Source organism: Salvia miltiorrhiza, chromosome 1 (assembly GCF_028751815.1).
Source record: "Salvia miltiorrhiza cultivar Shanhuang (shh) chromosome 1, IMPLAD_Smil_shh, whole genome shotgun sequence".
Taxonomy (NCBI): Eukaryota; Viridiplantae; Streptophyta; class Magnoliopsida; order Lamiales; family Lamiaceae; genus Salvia; species Salvia miltiorrhiza.
Genome location: NC_080387.1, coordinates 29,241,751 through 29,265,648, shown reverse-complemented (window position 1 = coordinate 29,265,648; position 23,898 = coordinate 29,241,751). Strand labels below are relative to the sequence as shown.

At 35.3% G+C, this 23,898-nt stretch overlaps 1 protein-coding gene across 1 annotated transcript; it reads left to right on the top strand.

Moving 5' to 3' along the window:
• Positions 1-10,611: 10,611 nt before the first annotated feature.
• On the top strand, positions 10,612-16,033 carry LOC131018690 (uncharacterized). The gene is made up of 5 exons (XM_057947406.1): positions 10,612-11,860; positions 11,951-12,720; positions 12,800-12,889; positions 14,649-15,380; positions 15,479-16,033. The coding sequence occupies exons 1-5, from the start codon at positions 11,776-11,778 to the stop codon at positions 15,602-15,604; spliced, it is 1,803 nt and encodes a 600-aa protein (XP_057803389.1). The 5' UTR covers positions 10,612-11,775; the 3' UTR covers positions 15,605-16,033.
• Positions 16,034-23,898: the final 7,865 nt, after the last annotated feature.

Below are 23,898 nucleotides of genomic sequence, written 5' to 3'. Positions count from 1 at the left end.
ATAAGGGAGAAAATACATGTGCGCCTAAGATCATGCCACGTGTCCCTGAGAAAATGGAGAATCAAGAGATAATATCTGGGTGCCACGTGGATAACACTTATGAATGTATAGGGCTCTGAAGGGAGCAGAGGAGAATATCATCAGCTTTGTTAATTGGGCTCTGCTCTGTAGTGAAGTATCATCAGACAAGTTAAGCGAGCTCCGCTCTGTAGTACAGTGCTGAACAAGAGGACAAAGGCCCGACAAAAGCTGCCAATGACTGCACCTTACGCGCACCCATCCACCTACTTGTACGTGAAGAGCGTGTGTATTCATGAAAATGACCAAAATACCCTCATTGTAATATTATAAATAGCACTTCATTCCCTTGTATCAGATTTACGTGAGTTTTATCTAAAGAAAATACACCATTCTCTCTTATTTTCCATGGAATCACACATGAATCACTATCATCATATACCATTCAAAATAGTTGTGAAATTAGGAACTCATCATAAGTGTAATATAATAGTCACCATGCATCAAACGAATACTATCTATTATTAAATTGATGTTTATTAAAAAAGTAAAAGAAAAAATCCCTTGAGAGCACAGAATGCAAACTAAGGGCACGAAACTCGAAAAGAGATCGTTAAGCTAAGAATCCTGAAGACACTAACAATCCCATAACTCAGGATAGTCGTCCATCTCATCTGACCAACGTCTATTTACTATATTATTCATTGCCCTCATGCTATCACTATTGCTACAATCAACTACAAAGTCCCTCGGCTTGTAGCCCATTTCCCCCGCATTCCTGAGACGACCTTTTATGCTACCTTCCGGAACCGCTTGCATCGGCTCCCTTCCCATGCCCTTTCCCGTGCCCTTTGGGCGGCCACGTCCCCGCTTGGTCGTCTTGTCCGAGAGCATTTGCATCCCCTGATTAACCTGCTCTTCTAACCGACTAATGCGACTAGCAATATTGTCCGGGCCAAGAGCGGACAAATCCTTGTTACCTTCATGCGAAACACCCCCTCTTTTGTCCAAAGTTGGGTCACGTTCGAGATCAACAACTGTGTCGTCAATAATCGGGCTGTTAAAACCCGCGCCATCCGGAGCCTCCAGAATACTATCTACTCCATAATCTATGATCTATAAAAAAGACAACTTTCAATTTAAAATCAATTTCAAAATTGAATGGAAATTTTGTAGTTATAATAAAATTGAAGATTTATTTGTAAACTATAATTTTTCTTTATTCATTTTTCTTTATCTTCTTTTTTTTTCTAAAATTGTGAAATTCGACTAATTATAAAATATTTAATATGCATATCAATTTAAAGATCATGATAAGAGCTTTAATTTGATATATTTTAAGTAAATATTTGATTTTAAATGTAAAAGTTATATTTATTTAAAGATTAACATTTTAAAAGACTCTCTCTCCTCTCTCCACTTTTTGAATAAATCAATTTTTTTATTTATTTTTTTATTTTTTATCATCATTTTTATTTTCTTAACTCATATTTTTGCCTTTTCATAATATCAATTTTTATTATTTGTGAATTCTTCTTTAATTTTTTATTTTTTAATATTGAGTTAAAATTATTTTTTTATTATATTTATATATATGATAATTGAGTTGATATCAATTTTATGTAAATATAAAAATATTTTCGATTATACGTATATAATTCCGTGCAATATGCACGGGATGCAAATGGTAGTATATTCAAAAGGCAACTTCCAATTTGAAATCAATTTCAAATTTATTTTAAAAATAAGTGGCAATTGTGTAGTTATAATGAAATTGAAGGTTTATTTGTAAATTATATTTTTTTCTTTTTATTTCCTTTTTTTCTTTGTTTTATTTCTTTCTAAAATTATGAAATTCGAATAATTATAAAATATTTAATATGCATATCAAATTAAAGATCACGATAAGAGCTTTAATTTGATATTTTATGTAGATATTTAATTTTAAATATAACAGTTATATTTATTTAAAGATTCAAATTTTAAAAAATTCTCTATCATCTCTCATCTTTTTTTGAATAAATCTGTTTTTTAATTATTTTTTATTGTTATTTTGTTTTTATTTTTTTAACTTATTATTTTTTCTATTTCATAATATCAACTAGTACATTCGCCCGTGCGATGCACGGCGAACGAACATAGTTTTGCATCAAAATTAAACGATGTAGCGTGTGTATCGGTTAAACGATTAGGGGTTAATGTCTAAAATCGAAGGTCTTGGGTTCGAGCCCTGTGGTGCGGCCTTTAAATTTCTTTATTTAATCATGTTAATTTATCAATAATAAATAAATTAAATGATGTATCAAATAAATAAAAAATAAATATTAAATATAGTTAAAATATAAGTAAATGTAATTTTTTTTAAATAAAATAATCTACATCAATTACTCAGTAAAATCCTTAATTTTATTTTATAATTTTGAAAAGTATCATTTTTAATTTTCCATCTATTTGATGGAAAACTTTATTTTCTTCCTTAAAATTATAGAATAAACACATCATTCAAATTAAAAGAAACGAAGAAATAATAAAAAAGAGTTTTCACATCACAATATATAGTTTTAAAACATAAGATAATCATGCATAATTTTTTTTTCTAAAGTTAGGTCATTACCTATGTCATCTTATTAGAAAAGCTTCAATTGATAAGTAGAAAAATAAATTATATTATTAGAATTTATTAGAATACTAATAAAAGAGTTGAATAAATAAAATTTGATTTAAAAAAAAACCATCAAAATATGAAAAAGAGAATATGAGAGAAAGAAAGAGAAAGAGTAGAAAATTGAAGAATGCGTACGATGAAAGAGAGGGGAGAGAAAATATATGGGATATGAGATTTGTTGAGTTTTATAAATACCATTTGATTGATTCTTTAATTACAATTTTGCCACAAACTGTGTTTTCATATAATAAATAGATTTTTGTGTATGTTTTTGTCCGTTATTGAGTATATCAAAATATATGTGGAGGTGGTGCATATATCTTTGAAAATTCATGATGTTGGTTTGTGTTTTGAAAAACGCATGTTAGTGATGAAATATGCAATTATGCAAATTTGTAGTGATACATGTTTCTTAGAATAACAAACTGACTAGTACTTTATTTATTTAGCTGTCAATTTTGGAGTAGTGGAAAAATACGTGTCTAACTGACATTTAGATAGATGAATAATGTTTAATTTTTGTATTTATTTTTTAAGTTGGTAAACATTGTGGGTTAGTGGGATACATATATGAGTTAAAAGTTAAAACTACCGTTCAATAATATGAGTAAAATGTGATAAATAATGTGAAACTGCCGTTAAATAGTTATTGAGATTCCGTTAAAAATTTAACACTAAACATGTTTCCGTTAATTTTTCCGTTAAACTGCTTCTTTATATAATATATAGATTATTATTATTGTGAATACTTCTTTAATTTTTTTTTTCAATATTCAGCTCAAATATGTTTAATTAAAATTATATATTTTTATTATATTTCTAAATATAATACTCCCTCCTATTCACTTTACAATTCGTTTTACACTTTTTAATTCATTTCATTTTATAAGTCGTCTTGGATTATCAAACCAAATGTACCCTTATCAATTCAACTCTTTTATTAATTACTCGAAGTAAATTAATTTCAAAATTATCATTGACTATCATTAATTAAGGTTAATAGTGGTAAAAATATTATTTATTAATATGTGTGTCAAAGCTTAGGAGTTAGGAAGATTTATAATTTGAATAGAAGAGAGTAATTAAGTTGGTATTAATTTTATGTAAATATAAAAATATAAAAATGTTTCTCGTGTATTACACGAAATACAAATGCTAATATACATTACATGAGAAAGTAAATAGTGATGTAGCAATAAATATTGACATGCATTAAACAGTGTTCACCCATGGTTGGGGAAAACGGCTCATTTTCTTATGAGACAAATTAATGGAGATGAACAAACGTTCACCCATGGTGGGAGAAAATGGCTCATTTTTTCAGGAGACAAACTTATGAAGCCTATTTAATTTATTTTCATGTTTAGTTAATGCTATGAAATTGGGAAAATTAGTTAATTACTTTAGGCGTTAGCCCCATTTTAGAGACAAGGAAAAAATATAACATGACTTTTACAGTGAAACATCCTTTCCAAAGTACTGTCGATTTGATATTATTTCCAAAGGTATAATCGTCGGAAAATACACAGATTTTTTCAGTTTAGTTTATACAATTATTTTTTAATTTGAGCAATAAATATATTAATTTATAATTTATTTACAATTATCCAACGGCGAGGATCTCCGATAAAATTGAAACTGGTGTGTCACTTACGTAGAGAAATCAAAATTGATGAGTCAATTTCTCGGACAAAACGACGTTTTTTTTTTTTGAAATAAAAAGGAAAAAAACTAAAAGAATCATTGAAAGCACAGAAAAGCAGACTAAGGGCCGAGCCTCATTAAAACCTTGCTAGGGAAAATCCAATGGGAAAAACCACTAGCAAGGAAAAAGAGTATCCGTCTAAAAAGACTCAAAAGAACAGCAACAAACCACACAACGACAAAGGGTGGATGCATCTGCAGGAGCTCCGGCCTGACCATCGCCCCTAAGTGCATCCGGAACCCATTGCCGCTCACAACAGCAAACAACAGAAGAAACCAAAAAGGAAAGCAGAAACAACAGGAAAAGGAGCTAAACAACCCACCACCAATTCTACAATGATAGTCCAATTGGTGGCAAAAACTCTCAAGGCCGATGATGTAATCCAACACCGAGCAACCAACGGGGATCGACTTGCACAACCCCAAGCTCGAGGTCACCCTAAACCATGCATCGCCCCAACTGTACTCTCCCATCTCCTGAGCAGCAGCGAAGATCGAATGAGAAACCAGCTGCCAAACCGCATGCAGCAGCCCCACGCCCTCAAAGGCCTCAAACCGTCGAAACTTCCTCATGTAGCAAAGCTGACAAGGCCGCGACCCCATCTGCCATCCCCAGCAAAATTAATGGGACGTGCGAATATAAGAATGTATAGCCATGTCCTGTCGCGCAGCATCTTTTATTTCACCAATTTCATGATGCCACCAACCAACCTCATGTGAATGATTCGCCATTAAATCCGCAACCTTATTTCCTTCACGATAAATATGAGTAATGTGCAGTTGAAACGAAGCAAGAGAACTCAAGACGTCCTCCCAAAGCTTTAAAACGCCAAGGCACATTTTTGGATTTGTCACGAAGAAGACCAACAACATAAGTGGAGTCAGATTCGATCCAGAGCTGAATCCAGTTTCTAGCCCGAGCAATGCGAATGGCCGTAATAACGGCAAGCAGTTCGGCCTCAAAAGCATAACCCATACTGCATTTGTAATGAAAACATCCACGAACCCATCCCCAGTGATCTCAGAAAACACCTCCATAACCGATGGCACCCGGCGCACCCAGAGTCGACCCATCAGTATTAACTTTCATCCATGGTGCCGTAGGAGGCCACCAATTGACCGATATATAAACCGGCGGAGGCGCAGCTCTCCCTTTAACACCAATATTCCATAAGACAACATAATCAGACCAAACATTGTCAATCTGACCAAGCCGCTTAAAATTCGCCTCCATCTCCAAAAACGCAACTCTTACAACATGAAGGATGCGCCTCCGACAAAACTTATAATTGTCCAAAACACACTTGTTGCGTTGATTCCAAATTGCCTAGATCATAGAAATAATCCCAGCTTTCCAGAATTTACTAACCTGAGAGCTCAGCTTCCTACTCCAAGCAAGAACCAAAAAACTGTGAATATCAGCCGAATACAGCGCCTTCGGGAAGCAGAACCAATTGAAGAAATCAGTCCAGACAGGCTGCACGAGCTCACAATCTTAGAAAATATGCTCCGACGTCTCAGAAGCTCTATTGCAAATGGGACACCAGTTCGGCATAATCATCTCGTGTCTAATAAGCCGATCATAAGTCGGCATTCCATCATGTAACAGCCGCCAGCAAATCAAAGACCGACGAACCGGAATGAAAGGTTCCCAAATCCAGGTTCCCCACGAAACCTTAGGAAATTTATGCCCTTTATGAGCAAAAGCAAGGGCAGCCGTCACTTTGCCTTGCAACGAAGGCTTCCAAAACCGCGTATCTGAATCCCCAATTGGTAACATAAGAATATCACAAACCACCAACGGATAAGAATTCACAAACTCCTGTGTAAAATGCCACACTCCATTAAAGAAATAATCTACAACGGTCTGATTGAGAGAATCCTTCATATAGAAAGGAACTCCACATTTTTCCGCAAGGCGGTACCCAAGCCAGTCATCTAACCAGAAGAAAGTAGAATCACCTTTACCAATGTAACTGAAAGAATCCAAGATAAGCTCACCAACCTCCTCACGCAGACCCATCCACACCGAGGAAGGAGCCACATTTTTAAATTTGCAGTAAGGAGTGAGATACCTGCGTTTGATGATATCATAGCCGAAGTTATTCCCTTCAATTACCCTCCAGGCCATTTTCATAAGAAAACTCTTATTCATAGTCACAAAAGAACGAATTCCGAGGCCTCCTTTCGCCTTTATAGCACAAATTCTATCCCAGTTAACCGAGCAAGAAGGATGTTTACTAACATCACCATTCCAAAGAAAGTTTATGCATTTAGCGTCTAAATCTTTCAGAAGAGAGCGGGGCCATCGAAACACCATCATAGAATGAGTGAGCGAACTACTAATAACCGAATTAATCAAACACAATCTACCCGCCATCGAGAGCTGCAGACCTTTCCAGCGAGCAAACTTATTAACAATACAATCATGAATCGCCTGAAGATAGGAAGCTTTGGGTTTGCCACGAAAAATCGGAACTCCCAAATAAGTAAAAGGCAGAACTCCAGTGGAAAGAGCCAAAATCCGAGTCACCTGTCTCTTAGTTCGCGCAACAACTCGGTTAGAAAAAATAATCTGAGATTTTGCCGGGCTGAAAATCTGACCAGAAATAAAACCATAGTAATCCAGAATTTTAAGAAGAGTTCTCGCATTAGACTTAGTGGCCTTGCAGAAGATCAAAATGTCATCAGCATAAAATAAATATGTGGGGAAAAACACGCCTCTACTGAATTGCATAGGTACGAGATGACCAGAGCGAACACAGTTATGGAAAAGGACGCTAAGAGCATTTTCTGCAATTCCAAACAGAATAGGCGACAACGGGTCCCCTTGTCGAACACCTCTAGAACATCCAAAAAAACTACAAAGCTCCCCGTTATACAGAATAGAAAGCTGAGCCGACGAAAGAATCACCTCAATCCACCTAATAAAGCGATGGCTGTAACCACAAACTTTAAGAACATTTAATAAGAAATCCCACCTGAGAGTGTCAAACGCCTTGGTAATATCAACTTTACACGCCATATTTTGACCACCGCTAGAACGTCTCATACAGTTAATTCCCTCAGAACCAAGCATGATACAATCGTGAATCGATCAGCCACTAATGAACCCGAATTGATTACTCGAAACATGTTGAGCAGCCACAACACTCAGCCGAACCGCCAAAACTTTCGAAATTATCTTGAAAAATAATTTCGAAAGAACAATTGGCCTCAAATCAGCAACCGAAGACACAATCTCCTTTTTCGGGATCATAATGAGAGTATTATCATTACACCCAAGCGGTAAATAAGAGCTGGTAAAGAAGGTAATGACAGCGCACCAGATGTCATTTTGATAATATCCCAGCAGTGATGGAAAAACTTTCCAGAGAAACCATCAGGTCCCGGAGAACTATTATGATCCATTTGAAAGACAGCAGCGGTGATCTCCTCTTCATTAGGAATGCCAGACAACATAGTATTATTCTGATCCGAGATGACATGCTCTAAAACCGCCTCAACATCTACAATACCGGCCTAGGAATGAGAATTCTCAGTGAAAAGATTAGTGTTAGACTAATAACACTGGCAGCGGAAAACAGCCTTTGATAAACACGTTGTCAGGTTAAGGTTTCACTTTGCGATTAATCACTTTCAGTTAAAGAGACGTTTGTGCACAGATAAGAAAGTAAAACTGAAAGCGATAAACGACAAATGATTTTTACGTGGTTCGGAACAAGTTCCTACATCCACGGTCAGTTGATCACACTGACAAACACTCTGGGCTTGTGCTTACGGGTGCACAGCAAACCTTACAACTGAAAATCAAATTTTCAGTACCAACACACTGGGTTGGATTTCTCGCTCACTCTTAGCACGCTAAATCACCACAATGCATTTTCTAGCGGTTGGCTAAGATCTCTTAAAGTCAGAACACTGGTCTAAACTCCGCTCTTTTCAAACTCTCTTTTCGCTCAGTTGAAAGGAGGTTCGAAATACCAACTAGATCACAGAGAACAGGCTCTCTATAATCGGAACTTAGGCTTTGGATATTACAAATATTTGCCTAAGGATCTAAGAGAATGTAGGTAATCAGTAGTCTGATTTTGGCTTTGTGAATTCTCTTCTTCGATTCAAACTTTGATGGCTTCGAATGGCCGAGTTGCAATTTCGACAGCGTTTCAGTTTGTACTTTTGAATCGGTTCAGATTGAAGTGATCCTCGAGCTCTATTTATATGAGAGGTCTTGAATAGATTTGTTGGCGGAGATGGTCTTCAAGAATTCATCCGTTGTGAGAGTAATTTGAATTTGGGCTGAGGTTTCAATCTTCGAGGTTTCTTGTTTGGTGAGAAACGACGTCTCAGGTACAGGAGGTAAGGCGCCTCTGAAAAGTAATCACCAAAAAGAAATGCTCTGCAGAGAAAGGACGATCCTCTATACTGTACTTGGAGTGCGTGGCTTCCTTTACACTCTGGAGATTCAGTTCGAGGAAGAAAGTTAACTGATACTTGACTTTAGTATCAGTCTGCTAAATCCACGTAGCCAGCATTGATGAATCAGTTATGACTGATTTTTCAGTTGAGAAACTCGTTCAGTCAAACATCCGTATTCAACTTTGCCTTTAATTGCAAACATCAGTTGAGTTCTTCAGTCTTCAGTCTTCAATCTTCAAAACACTAAACAAACTAGAAGGAGAACTCCAACACTTGAGTTCGAAAGGTTGTAGAAAACCTAAGAATTTTGGTGTCATCAAAACTAGGGCTAGGATATTTCATTAAGTTCACAGCAATTATTATTATTATTATTATTATTATTATTATTATTATTATTATTATTATTATTATTATTATTATTATTATACTCATTGAGTTGATAATATTGTTGTATACACTATTTCAAATAAAATATTAATATTTATATAATAAAAAAATATATTTTTATTATCGATTAGTCTAACTCATAAATGATGATATTTTCACATTTTGACATAATTTATATTTTAAAAATAATAGAATATATTGTGGTCCGTGAATCGCACGAGAGTGCATACTATTGTGAATTAAAAAATATAAGTTATAGAAAATCTTTTTCTTGCTAACATTCATAAAAAAAGTTTTAGAAAATTTTTCTCACTTAGTAGAAACCTGAAATAAAAAATATTTGGATATTTTGATGGACATTTTAACTAGCTAATAATGATAGTTGATGAAAATATATTGAAATTATTGGTCATTGATTTGACTCACATAGAATTATAAAAAGTCATTTTTATGTTATTGATATATATATTTTATAGTAAAACTAGTTAAGATTATATATAAACTCTTACTTTTAATTTTTTTCTCAATACTATTAGGCCTATATTTAATGTGACTTTATAAAGTTCCTTAATTTCATTTGCAAGAGCAAAACTTTGCCCAAACCTGTATTTGATTTCCAGTTGGATATTTAGTGATTGTGATGATACCAACCATTCCAAAGTCACCGTTTGGAGTGTTGTTGGTAATTTCAAAGCCATTCGATTAAAAAATACCATGAAATTATACAAATTTGTTTATGTATAGGTTGGCTATAGATACAAGTTAGGACTAGTGTAGTTGTCCAGAATTAAACCAGCCCCAATTTCCTATATTTATATTATACAGTGCCAATTTCCTATCTTTATACTATACCTCATTATTACATTTTATTATTTTATTCTCAATACATACACAAATTAATATTCATACAACAATGAATTTATCTCTGCGATATTGCCACCTATCTCAACTATTATATCAATATTAACTAAATAATGAATTTATCTCTATTTATTATGTGATATTTTCACATATCTCAACTATTATATCAATATTATTTAACTGTAATTTAATCTAAAAAATCGAATATTATACTTACCGGTTCGAACCTCAAACTATTAATTTTAATCGTAAAATTTAATATGTTATCATAAACATAAACATAAGATATTTTTCTAGTGTCAAGGGCAAAATATGGTGACATTGATGATCGAAGTCTCACTTGAGACGATTTATTAACAAGTGTTCATATCTCAATATACGTTGATTGTATAAATTTTCTTTTGACGTATCCTAATATATTCAAATACAATAAGATAGTAATATAAAAACAAATACAAGTATTTATTTGAGGAAGGTTGACCAGTGTGATAAATATCACATAATCTTTTGAAAAGAAAGAAATAAGAAAAAAAAAACCATGTCGGAAAAGATAAAGAAAATAAGGCTATACAACTGACTTTCTTCGCATTTAGCAAAGCTATTAAAACTCAGACGGAGAGAAACACAAACTTCCTCAAAATACCAACGCATATATACATACAAAAATCTCTCTCGTCAACTTTTCACAGATTTAATCTCTGCTCATCCATCACACTTTGCTGCGCAGTTTAGCATAAGAGGGAGAAATTAGGCGTTACTTGTTTTCTTCTCTAGCAAAAAAATTTCACCGATTAACATATTTGCTTGCTGACTCTGAAACGACATAAAACGACTCAGGCGGCGGCGAGAGCAGAGGAGTAGGGTTTTCTTCCCTCTAAAAGGCGACTACCGAGGGTATAGATTTCTAGTTTCTCAATTGCAATTCAGAAAAATCGGGCTCAGTCTATTCGTTTAGTCATTGATATATATATAAGGACTGTTTCTGACTTTTTGGGGATTTTGGGTGTTGCTGGACTGCTCAAACCCTAGGGATTTTTGGGCTTCAATTGTTGGATGGATTTTAGGGTATAGGGTTTGGTTATCTATGCTTCTATTCACATTCTTTCCGAGGGATTGTTCTGTTTTCGGGTTATATGTGCGCAGAGGGGGGTGAAATTTAGTGGGCTTTGTTAATTTACTTGCTGTTGTGATACTTGGGTGTTGTTGGCAGTTGGCTTGAATTTTTTGAGTGCCAAGGCCTTTAAAAGCTGTTACCGAAGCCTTTTCTGCTGTGGAGAGGTGTATAAATTTGTTTTTTTTCTGACTGATTGAGTGGGAGAGTTCTTGATTGACCTGGTATATTGTATATATTGGATAAAGAAAAGCTAGTGTTGTATGTATTGCGCATTTCAGATTTATTTGAGTACCTGTGTCCTTGAGGACTAGATACATTTGAATTCCTTGTTGGAATTCTTGCTGATGAGTACTGGAGAAGGCCATTAGGGTGGTCAGGTGGAGATTAACGAAAAGGGGTTTATGGTGAAGGGTATTATCATTATAGAGTTTAGTCTTAACTTTTGTGACAATGGACATTTGATTTTGTCTGGGAGTTGAAACGTGGCAATAATTAGTACCACATTAGCAGTGGGTGCGAAAATGGATGCATAGTCCTCAACTTAAAAAAAGAGAGTCGGGTTTCTCTTCATTTATTGTTTCATACAAGATAATGTTTAGTGCCAGTTATGGAAAGAAGTGAGCCCACATTAGTACCAGAATGGTTGAAAAATGCTGGAAGTCTGAATGGTGGCAACTCTGTATCAAATTCAGGTAAACTCACGTTCTTAAACCAATCTATTTTATCAAACATTTGCAGTCTTCTGTATTTTTTGAGTTTCTGATGATGTTTTTGTTGTTTAGATGATCAAACTTCATTGAAGCTTGCAAGAAATAAGTCATTTGTGAATAGTAATGGTAATGATTTTGGACGATCTTTTAGTTCTGACAGAACCACCTCTTTATATTTCCGCCGAAGTTCTAGTAGTAATGGTTCTGGTCATCTGAGGTCTCACAATAGTTTTGGCAAGCAACATGATAGGGATTGGGAGAGGGAGAGGAATACATATGATTCTCGTGATAGGGAAAAATCAATTATGGGAGACCGTCGATGGCGGGACTCATCAGATGGATCAGGAGCCGTCTCGTTAGGTAAATCTGAGAGGGATGGGTTCAGGCGTTCTCATTCAATGGTTTCTGGAAACAATGTAGACACACGGCACAAGAAAGTTGTAACTGATTTGAGCACTACCATTGGAACTAAAGCCAATGATTTACTTATTAAGAGCAGTTCCATTGGTGGAGTGAAGAAAACATTTCTTGAAAAAGATTTCCCATCATTGGGATCTGAAGAAAGAACAGTTATTCCTGAGGTTGGAAGAGTCCCATCTCCTGGTTTGAGTTCTGCTATTCAGGGCTTACCTTTAGGCTCCTCAACTATTGTCAGTGGCGAAAAATGGACTTCGGCTTTGGCAGAGGTTCCTGTTTTAGTTGGAAGCAATAGTAATGGCATCTCTCCCCCGCAGCAGGCAGGTACAACAAGTTCTGTAAATGTGGCTTTGGGTTCAAGCACCAGTCTCAATATGGCAGAAGCAGTAGCCCAGGCTCCTAATCGTGGTCAAACTACTCCATCGGTGGGTCCATTGTCTTTATATTAGAGAGAGTATATATATGTTTGCTCATAGGATGATACTCAAATGTTATTTTTTGCAGCTATCTGTGGGAACTCAGAGACTTGAAGAACTGGCTATCAAACAATCTAGGCAATTAATTCCTGTGACGCCGTCTACGCCTAAAACTTTGGTGAGACTTTTAAGACATGATATGCCTTTGATTTTAAATGTGCTTTGTAGAATTGTTAAATGATGAGTTTGGAAGAGTGTTTCTGTTTATCAGTTCAATATCACTGGCTTTCTTTTCTGAAGTTGGGTGAAATCAATAGAATAATGTGGAAAAATTCTTGTTCAGGATGTGCCAGAATCAAAGTCAGATCTTCATGACAGAGGCTCCTGATGCAATTAATCTTACCTGCGTGATTTTACCCATTGAATAAACCATAATTAAAGTATGACCTTGTGGTATGCATACGTGTGATGTTCTCTTTTCAGTATTATGCTTGTACTTTCTCTCTTTTGGTTTCGTCCAATGAGCCAAATTGGTATTTTAATGAAGAAGATCAAGGTATAGCAGTGACTAGCAATTGTTGTCTGTGGAGAGGCTGATAGTTGAGATATTATAATTTGAGAATGATGGAATAATACATAGAGGGGCATCCCAATAACCATATTGATTTTTGAGAGCATCTCTTTTGTTTTATACTAGGTGAACAATTTGTTTTGTGGCATACAATATATGCACATCTATAATCTTGATGAGAAAAAACAGTTGACAAGAGAAAATAGCATTAGATTTTGCTTAATTATTATTATTATTATTATTATTATTATTATTATTATTATTATTATTATTATTATTATTATTATTATTATTATTATTATTATTTTCTCTTTCATGTTAATTGACTTCTTTGTAATTTTGATCATGCTTTCATGCGTCTATGCATTGTCATCATAGGAGGTGTTTGGTTTGAGTGATAAGGCATGATTGATAAAATAATCCACCTTAATTAAGTGTTTAGTTTGCATGATTGGACCCGTGATTGATAATTCGGCCCACATCTAATCATGCAATTGAGTGATTATTTATCACCCCATAGTTGGGTGGATTATTTAATCACTCCTCCAAATTCCAATCCTATCAATCTTATCAATCCTATCTATCTCATCCACTAAACCAAACGCCCCCATATAGTGGATTGAATCTGCATTCACCGGATATTCCTGCCGATTTGAATTTATATTTAATGAAGATATTTGTAAATCTGTGGTCTCACGGGATACCATTATGTTCCAAGCTTTATAGAATAAAAAATACACAAGGATGAGTGACTGGATTTGATCGCAAATTTGACTATTACCCCCTTAACTCTGAACAAAAAAAAGTGAGACTATCTTAGTTTTTCCAAGCTAATTATGATGGAGGATACTGAAGATGTCTGTCTTAGGCCATAAGTGATGCAGAATGCAGAAGATGCCTGCATTATGGAATTATTGATATTTTTTAATGGAGAGAATGGTTTCATGTCTTCATGACCACTTTTATTTATTTAGTTTTGAATCTTTATCTTATCGAAGTATTTGGTCTGAGTGGCTAATGATGTGACGGTTTGAAATTGCATATTCTAAAAGAGAGAATGTCCGATATAGAGACTATTATTTTTGTTGGAGACTGGCGAGAATATTTGTATTAATTGTTTGGGCCCCTAATATAGAGACTATTATTTTTGGTAGGGTGAATTGGCCACTGTCCATTGTATCTTTTGCCACCATACTTGTCGAGTATATTCCATGATTTGAGCCGAATTGCAAAAGTTTGTTTTCTACAAGGCTTACTTCCATTAAAAATGAGTTGCGTAAACACAATTACTTCCTGGTTATTGATGTTAATTGTATTTGGTAGATTACTTTCTACCGGGGCATAACTATGCTGTTATATGGCGCAGGTCTTCAGTTCTTCAGATAAACAGAAAAATAAGGTGGTTGGGCCTCTGAAAGGTGATGTTTCAAAAGCATCAAATGTGGGGAAGCTCCATGTTCTCAAGTTAGTGCGGGAAAAGAATGGTACTGCTCCTGCTATGAAGGATAGCTTGAGCCCGACAAGCAGTAGCAAACTTGTGAGTTCTACATTTGCTGCTCCATCTGTTTCTGGATCCACAGCAACTAGGGGACCAACAAACAACCCAGTCCATGACCGCAAGCCTGTATTCACTCTACTGGAGAAAAGACACACATCCCAAGCTAAGAGCCGCAATGAATTTTTCAACTCAGTGAGGAAGAAATCTATGGAGAATTCTTCTTCTATCGCTGATCTGCCAACAGCAAGCTCCTCATCCCTCCTGGAGATTACCACTGCAATTTCACCATCCTCTTCAGATAAGTCTGAGATGGAGGTTATGTGTGCTAATACTTCTCAGGCTGGCGAAACTTCCGTTGGTGTAAGGTTGGGTGGGGACAATTTATCTGAGATCAGAAGTGACAGAAAGGAAAATGGTGATGCTTGTGATGTGCAGAAGCATATTAGCAACGGAAAGAAGCATCCTAGCTTGGATGTTATATTCTCAGAGGAGGAAGAGGCTGCATTCTTACGTTCTATGGGATGGGAGGAAAATGCCGAGGGTGATGAGGGTGGTCTTACTGAAGACGAAATCAATGCTTTCTTGAAGGATGTTACTAAGGTACACTATGCCTCATCCTCCATTTATACTGATTTCTTCTTTTTTGCTGTATTACTAGTATCTGTTATTGAAATAATTGTTACTTCTATGCTGAGCAGTATATTAATTCAAAGCCGTCCCTCAAAATCTTGAAAGAGGCACCGCCAAAAATCTTTCCGTTTGACTCGCATATTGGGGGCATTTCTGCTGGATTGAGTTCTTCTGATGCTAAGCTGGAATCTTGAGGTGCTGATTTCTACTGAGATCCTTGTTTTGTGGAGGCCCTTTTGTTTCTTGTTTTCGATTGTGGAAAAAATACTGTGCTGGCGACCAATCACGTGTTTGCACGAAGTAGAACGCTTCGATAGTTTTGGTGTTTCGTGGAAGTGGGATAGGAATAATTTACTGATGGTACATCCTGATGATTACTTCTAGTGACCGTTGCCCTTCGGTGGGGATTAGAGTTTTTCATAAGGTAAAAAAAAAAATTAGTGAAGAGAATAGAAATAGGTTTTTATGAAGCTCTGGGTCTTAACAGTGTTTGCCTTTTGCAAAAATAGGGGAAATATTTTGAACAATTGATATATTGTTTCTTTTGTTCGGGCAAAAAGAGAATCATCTCCAGTTTCTACATTTCTCTTCATTTATTTATCATTTCACGAGTTTTTTCTTTCTATCTTTCTTTATAACCCCATCAGCAGCTCCTCTGCTTCAGAATGAAGTTTTATAATATGAATGATCAGAAATTATTTACCCATTTCCACGTTTTGTGTAAATGTGTGTTAATGATCTGTGTAATACTAGTTATATCTATACATTTCCTTCAATTAACGTGAAATGAAAATAGAATTTAAAATTGAGGAAGCACCCTAATCTAGCTTAAATTATACTAATAAAAGGAAATTCTAGTCATGTGGATAAAATTGTAAAAATAGTAATATTTTTGACCAAAATACTCATGTAGTGTGTAATAGTGTAAAATACATTGTTATACATTTTTTTTAGTTTACACGATTTTGCATAATCGTGTAATAGTTGCAAAAAATGTGTAATAGTGCATTTTTGCACTGTCACACTTTCTTGCAATTACACACTTTTACTATCTTTACATACTTTTTGCAAAAAAGTGTATAGCAATGTAAAATATATTGTGATACACGAAATTTTAAAAATCGTATAACATTGTAAAAGTATTCAATAATTGTTCAAAGGTCGAGATGGCAAGGGAGTAAAGGAGAGAGAGAAAGAGTACTGGGGGGAAGAGAAATAAGGGCGAGAGAGGGAAGGGGATGCAATTGTGGCGATGTAATGTTGGCGGGCAGCGACGAGGAAGGGGAGAGGGTTGGCGGCAAAGGGATGTATTGGATTTGATTCATATTCGTAAAAATAATTACATATTTGAATTGGTATTCGAATATCTTTCAAATCTGATTTAATATTCGTATTCGGTTCATACATTAATTCGCGAATATTCGAACCGAATCAAATATTTGTTTCATTTTTTTACAAGTGTATTTTAAAAAATATAAATCGAATATTCGATTAGAAAATTCCTACTATTCGATTCGACTTCACACTATTTGATTCAAATTAAATATATTCAATTCACGATTTTGATAGAGAAAAATTCTAAAATAATATTTCGAATAAAACACTTTCGTTTGAAGTATATTTGGAATCAAAGTCTTTTTAAAGCTTTGATTATTATTATTGTTGTTCATTTTTATCTAAATAAGTATTTTTTTTGTTCATTTTACTTTATATTTATTTTATTCTTTATTTTTTAATAGTAAGGATGAATTAATAAATTTACGTTATACTCCCTTCGTCCCATTACAAATGTCTCACTTTCAATAATGAGATGTCTCATTACAAATGTCTCATTCCTTTTTGGCAATATATTCTCTCTATATGCTTAATATTTAAATAATTTTCACCAACCCACTTTATATATTTTTTAAACATTTCTTAATCTCCGTGCCCAAAAGTAATGAGACATTTGTAATGGGACGGAGGGAGTAAGAGATTGATATTTTCAGTTTTTTTTATCTTTATGGATAATTTTTTTATGCTATATGAAATGGGCTACAATAGTATATTAACTCTTTAAAATTTTTAGGCCTAAATGCCGCTAAATACCCCAACTAATATATTTTCCACATTTTGCATCAATTAAAATTTTTTTTTTTGTCACAATATACCTCTATTATGTTATTAAGAGATTTTTGCATCCTACGAACTAATATATTCACGTGTCAATTTTATTAATGATGAGGGTAGGGTGCAATTCTCAGCTGCATGCGTTTTATTTTAAAGAACCCTAATTAAGATAAATTAAGGGCATAATAACCCTAATAATCTATTATGGGCATATTGAATTACAACCAAACACTTTAAATTATAATATATAAAACGACGACGTTTTATTATTAATGAAAATGTTGTCGTTTGGTATTCGAGTGATGGTGTCACATCAACTTTTTCGGCTGCCAAGTTAGTTTCAATTTGGGAGTAATTTATTGGAGAATGCAAAAATCGCTTAATAACATAATTGAGGACTTGAGGTATATTATGACAGAATATTTTAAAGGGTTAATTGCTCCTAAATACACCAAGTTTCACCAATTTCTGGAATTACACACCACCTTCAAAATTTGCTTCAAATTACGTCACCTTTCATTACTTTATGTTTTTTCCCACGACAGTTGATTTGCCCAATCGCGAAATTGACGTGGCCACGTGGACATGTCGGACGACAAAATAAAACGACGTCATCCTTACTTAATGTAAACGACGACATTTTATGAAAATCTAACCTTATTCATAGTGTTTTTCCCCAAATATGTTGAATCCTTAATTTCTCCAACTCTTCTCTCTCGTCTCGTCTAGTATTTTCTGTTCCAAATCTTTCTTTTTAAGGTCATTTTTTTTAAATGACGTCGTTTGAATCTAGGAAGGACAACATCGTTTTTCCTCATCGTTCGGTATATTCACGCGGCTATTCCGGTGGCCACGTCAATTTTATGATTGGGAAAATTAATTATTAGAAAAATCAGAAATTATGGAAAGGTGATGTATTATGAAGCAAATTTTAAAGGTAGTGTGTAATTCTAAAATTTGGTGAAACTTTATGTATTTAAGAGTAATTAACTCAGTTTTAAATTGATGCAAATGCGAAAAAAGATATTAGTCAAGGTATTTAGCGGTATTTTGGGCAAAATTCTAATATTGATAAACTTTTTCATTTGAAAAAGTAAATGCCTTGCTACTTGAGATATATCTGAACACTTTTTCTTTCTTTTATTTCTCCTCTATTTTGAAAGGTAACAAATTTGGTGAGTGGATTAGTAAGGATAATGATTATTTCAATACCCAAATTAAACAAATAGTAATGAATTCAATTAATTGAATCTTTTTCTAAACTCCAAAAAAGTCCAACCAAATATGGGCTAAACTTGTAAGTTATTATAAAATTATTTGGTTTGGGAAACAATTTATAATTAATATGCTTATATTGTGATGAATGAATAAAAATCCTATTAAAGTTAATTATTGGTAAAAATATATATTATAATTTCGCGGAATATATAATCATTTTTTAGTGAAATGATAAACTGTTGAATTAGTAATACATTTTCATTTATACTTAGATTAGGCCCACACCATGAACCTTATACCAATATTGTGCTACATAGAAACATAAAGTGATGCAAAAATTAATAAACAATAATCACGATACCATGTCGTTGGTAAATCGAATTTGACATGCCCAAATTGGATATATCGAAATTAATATATGTATGCACACATATAAGCACACGTGTTGTAGCTATCTAATTTCATATAAAATCTAAAATTAAGGTGACTTAATTAGGTGGTAGAGGTGAGTTAGGTCTTTGGCCAAAGCTAACAAAAGGCTTTACCGCATTTTTCAACTTAGCATTATTATGGGCCTCTCTTACAATAGATCTAATTAAGGACTATTTGCAGTTCTAAATCCTTTTCAACGTCAAATTACAAATAACCCCAAAAATATAAATAACTTTATTTTGAAACCAAAATACTAACTGAATTTTAGTGTGTAGATTCATTCTTCGATTTGATATTATGAAATAAGATAAAGTTCATAGCGTAATTATCCTCTTAAAATAAATTCAACCTAAAGCTAAATCCCGAAGCCTCTATTAGTAAAGAAAGAAAATTCCAACCCTAGTGTCATTATTACATAGAAATTTTGTGATGGCCTATGACTAAGATCGGTACAGATTTTTTATTTTCTTATAATTAAACCTTTAGATTTTCTCTTGTATTGCTTATTGTTAGATGTTATTCGATATTTATTCATGTTTGGTAGGTTTTATAAGCCTAGATAGTTACATAATAATTAGTGTTATTTATGCATTTAGTATTTCAGATTATTAATCAAGAGGGTTCGAGATAAAATAAATATCCTTTCTTATTTTACTATTCCTCTTTGAAAATAACTTCACCTGACTCTTGTGATAATTAATCTTAACGATACAGTAACTATGCATTATTATTCATTGTATTACTTATTTTATTTTTATTGATCAGTTTATTTTCAAACATGGATATGGATACCAAATAAGTGTATATATTCAGAATGTTGATTGGAATGTTATCAGTCCAATAAAAGCGAGAAATCTTTAATTTTTGTCGTATATTCATTTAGAAAATAAATCAATTGATCAAATTGTTTTGACTAATCAATCTTTTAAAAGCTTAATAATTGGTTAGGGAGATTACATAAATACATGTTATAGTTGTTCAATGCAATCTTTGCGTTGACCATTTGTCATTTTTATGGTAACATCTGAAATTATAATAAATGTATTTTTTAGGATTAATCTTAATCGATAAAAATATTAATTAATATTTTTTTTATAAGGAAAAATTTATTGAGAGATCGAAAGGTACCAGAGGTACCAAAAGAAGAACATCAGAACGGGGGGAAAGAAGAGCAGTCGTCACAAGACGAAGGAGAAAAACAATAAAAGAAGAGTAACGAGATCAGTCCACAAAGCTAACTGCTTCAAACCAAGATCTGAAATCAGAAGGAAGTGAGCCCATTTGGAAAGTCTTCTGCCATCCCTACAGGCGAGATTTGATTTCTGCAACAATTTTTTCTTTGATCCAACACCCCTGGTCAAAAGTGCATCTATTCCTTTGTTTCCATATACACCAAACCACACAGATCCAAGCACCGGAAAGGAATCTGACATCCTTCTTACGCCCGAGATTAATAAAAGCAAGGAAATGGGCAATTCTAGAAGAAGGAAGAGCCGACTGGACACCGAGCCAGGAGAGGAGCATATACCAGATTTCAGTGTACTTTTGGCAAGAGAAAAAGAGATGCTCTGTGTCTTCATCCTCTAGGTAACAGAGTTTACAAGCAGTCTCGGAGTTCGGTATAGGTACCTGCCTCTTCAAGAGATTGTCGATCGTCGCCATTCTTCCACACATCATCCTCCAAGCAGTCACTTTAGCCTTGTGTGTAGCCGGGGCATTCCAGATGTAAGAAAAGGCAGGATTCTTCTGTTGGGGGGCACAAACCCCATCGCATATTGCCTTGAATGCCGACTTAACAGTGAAACAACCATCCGGCGAAAGTTTCCATTTCCAGCCATCCGGTTTCCCCATCACCAACTTGAAATTGTTGATAAAAGACAGGAGGGTAGAAACTTGGACTTTCTCTCTATCAAGCAGGATTCTTCTCCACTCAAGATTCCATTCCCAGACTCCATCGTTCCATGTTCCCATACTTTTAATGCTGCCCCCAGGGTTGTCGCTGAGTCGGAAAAGTCTTGGGAATCGGTCGGCAAGTGTCGTACTCCCTGTCCAGTGATGATTCCAAAAAGATGTTGACTCACCCTCTCCTAACTGAAATTCCAGATTTTCCATGAACCATCTACCACTTTCCCCCTTGCTCAGACTCAACACTTTATTCCACCAACAAGAAGCCGAAACCCTTCCCCCTTTCAAGGTAATCCCATCTTTATCCCAATCAATATCACCCTTGACTGCCCTGACCACCAGAGCCCAAAGGGTCTCTTTTTCGGTGAGGAAACGCCAAATCCACTTAGCCATCAAGGCCTTATTGAATTTCTCCATGTCTTTGATTCCCAGCCCACCTTTATCCTTCTCAGCACAGAGATTCTCCCATTTAAACCAATGGATCTTCCTCTGTTGTGTACCTCCTCCCCAAAGAAAGTTACCCACCATAACCCGGATCTCAGTCAAAATACTCTTGGGGAGTAAAAGATAAGATAGCTGATAGATTGGGATCGAAGAGAGTACTGAGCGTATCAGAGTAATCCGGCCGGCCAAAGAAATCTTTCGGTTCTTCCATTTTGAAATTCTATTCTTGATTTTGTCGACGATATACTTAGAATCTGCCACCCGTGTCAGTCGAGTTCCAATCTGTATCCCCAGATAATTAGTCGGAAGGACCCCTGCTGTGCAGTTTAGTTGATCCGCCATTTCTTTGACAGCAGCCAATTCAGTCCGAACTCCAAAGAGGGTACTTTTATCGAAGTTAACCTTGAGACCTGAAATCAAAGCGAAAAGTTTGAGAATACATTTAAACGCCCATATATTTTCTTTCTTGGCCGGAGCCACAAACATCGTGTCGTCGGCATATTGCAGGTGGGAGATTTGGCATCCTGAATTTCCGATCTTAACCGGCTCCAGCAGATTCTTGTGGATTGCTCTTTCTATAAGGAGGTTCAGACCTTCAGCGACGATAAGGAAGAGGAAGGGCGAAATGGGGTCGCCTTGTCTAAGACCGCGCTGAAGAAGAAACTCACCCGACGGGCTGCCGTTAACCAACACATTGGCAGTTGCAGAAGTCAGGCAGCCCGAGATCCATTGGCGCCATTTGGGGCTGAAGTTCATCTTCTCCAGCATAAAATCTAGGAATGACCAATCGATAGTATCATAAGCCTTTGCGAAGTCCACTTTAATCAGAGAAACCCCAATATTCCTTTTCCTAGCATCCTCGATAATCTCATTCAACACAATAACACTATCAAGGATGAACCTTCCCTCCACAAAAACACTCTGACAATCAGAGATGATAAAGTGCATAACCTGTTTGATTCTCGAAGCCAACACTTTAGCGATCACCTTGTAGAGACAATTGATAAGGGAAATAGGTATGTAGTCTTTCATCTCAGCAGCCGCCTCTTTCTTTGGGATTAACATGATAAAAGAAGGTTTACAACCTCTCGCCAATTTGCCGTTGGAGTGAAAATCCTTCAGAACATCGCACAAGTCTCGTTTGATGATACTCCAACATTTCTTCATGAAGAGAAAATTAAAACCATCGGGCCCCGGGCTTTTATCCCCTGCACATCCCCAGACAGCTTCCTTAATCTCTATTTCTGAAAAAGGAGAATCAAGCCATTCTCGCGTTTCTTGTGGGATTTTTTTCTGGAAAAGGTCATCCGGAAGAATGGGCCTGACCCCTCGTTCGCTGGAAAATTGAGACTGAAAAATAGTTCTAACTTCTTGCTTTACCTCCTCCGGTTCTTCGATCCATCTCCCATTCACCAGAAGACCAGCAAGCTCGTTTTTACTCCTTCGGCCATTGATAATCCTATGGAAGAAACCACTATTAAGATCTCCGTCCTTCAACCATCGAGCTCTTGCTTTTTGGGATAAAAGACAATCTCTGTTTTTCAGTTGGAGGAAAAGATTGGCCATCGACTCATTCCTTTTTGCCACTTCGTCATCTTCCAGACCCAAGGTATCATCAATGATATCCCACTTAAGGATATCAGATTTGAGGTTGTTGATGTTCTCCTCGATCAATCCAAAGCCTGATTTGTTCCATCTTTTGAGATCTTCCTTCAATCTCTTAAGCTTCTCCTTGAAAACGAAGCAGCTCCATCCCGACAGGCCTCCCCTTTGCCACGACTCTGAAACAATCTTCTCGAAATCCGGGTGATTAAGCCAAGCGTTGATAAAGCGGAAGGGTTTCGGACCCCAATCAACCACTTTAGTATCCAACATGATTGGGCAGTGATCCAAAACCGATCTAGGGAGGCCTCTAGCTTTAGTATTCGGCCACATCAGCCGCCACTTCTCGTTGATGAGAAATCTGTCAAGTTTGGACTTACAAAAACCTTGAGGCTGATACCATGTAAATTTTCTACCGTTAAGACGAATCTCCTCCAATACATTTCCTCTGACAAAGTTGTCAAAAATCTGGAGATCTCTAGGCGAAGAATAGACTCCCCGCCCCTCCCTTTCCGAGATCGTCCTCACCGAATTAAAATCGCCCCCAACGCAGACACAACAGTCTTTATACTGATCAATCACCGTTTAAAATTCCCTATTTATTAAGATGAATTGAAATTTTAGAATATTCCAAGGCCCTTGATTTATCATTTGAGTAAGTTTTACTTGATTCATATTTAATTGAAAGGACGAGATTGGAAATATATTAATATTTGAAAATAAAAATACTCAATCATTTGTCTCTAAACCCATGTTTGGTTAGACTTTTTGGAAGCTT

Bases quoted from the DNA above. Each gene is read 5' to 3' on its own strand.
- LOC131018690 (XM_057947406.1), top strand. From the start codon at position 11,776: ATGGAAAGAAGTGAGCCCACATTAGTACCAGAATGGTTGAAAAATGCT. The intron at 11,861-11,950 runs GTAAACTCACGT...TTTGTTGTTTAG, and splicing joins CAACTCTGTATCAAATTCAG to ATGATCAAACTTCATTGAAG. The intron at 15,381-15,478 runs GTACACTATGCC...TATGCTGAGCAG, and splicing joins TCTTGAAGGATGTTACTAAG to TATATTAATTCAAAGCCGTC.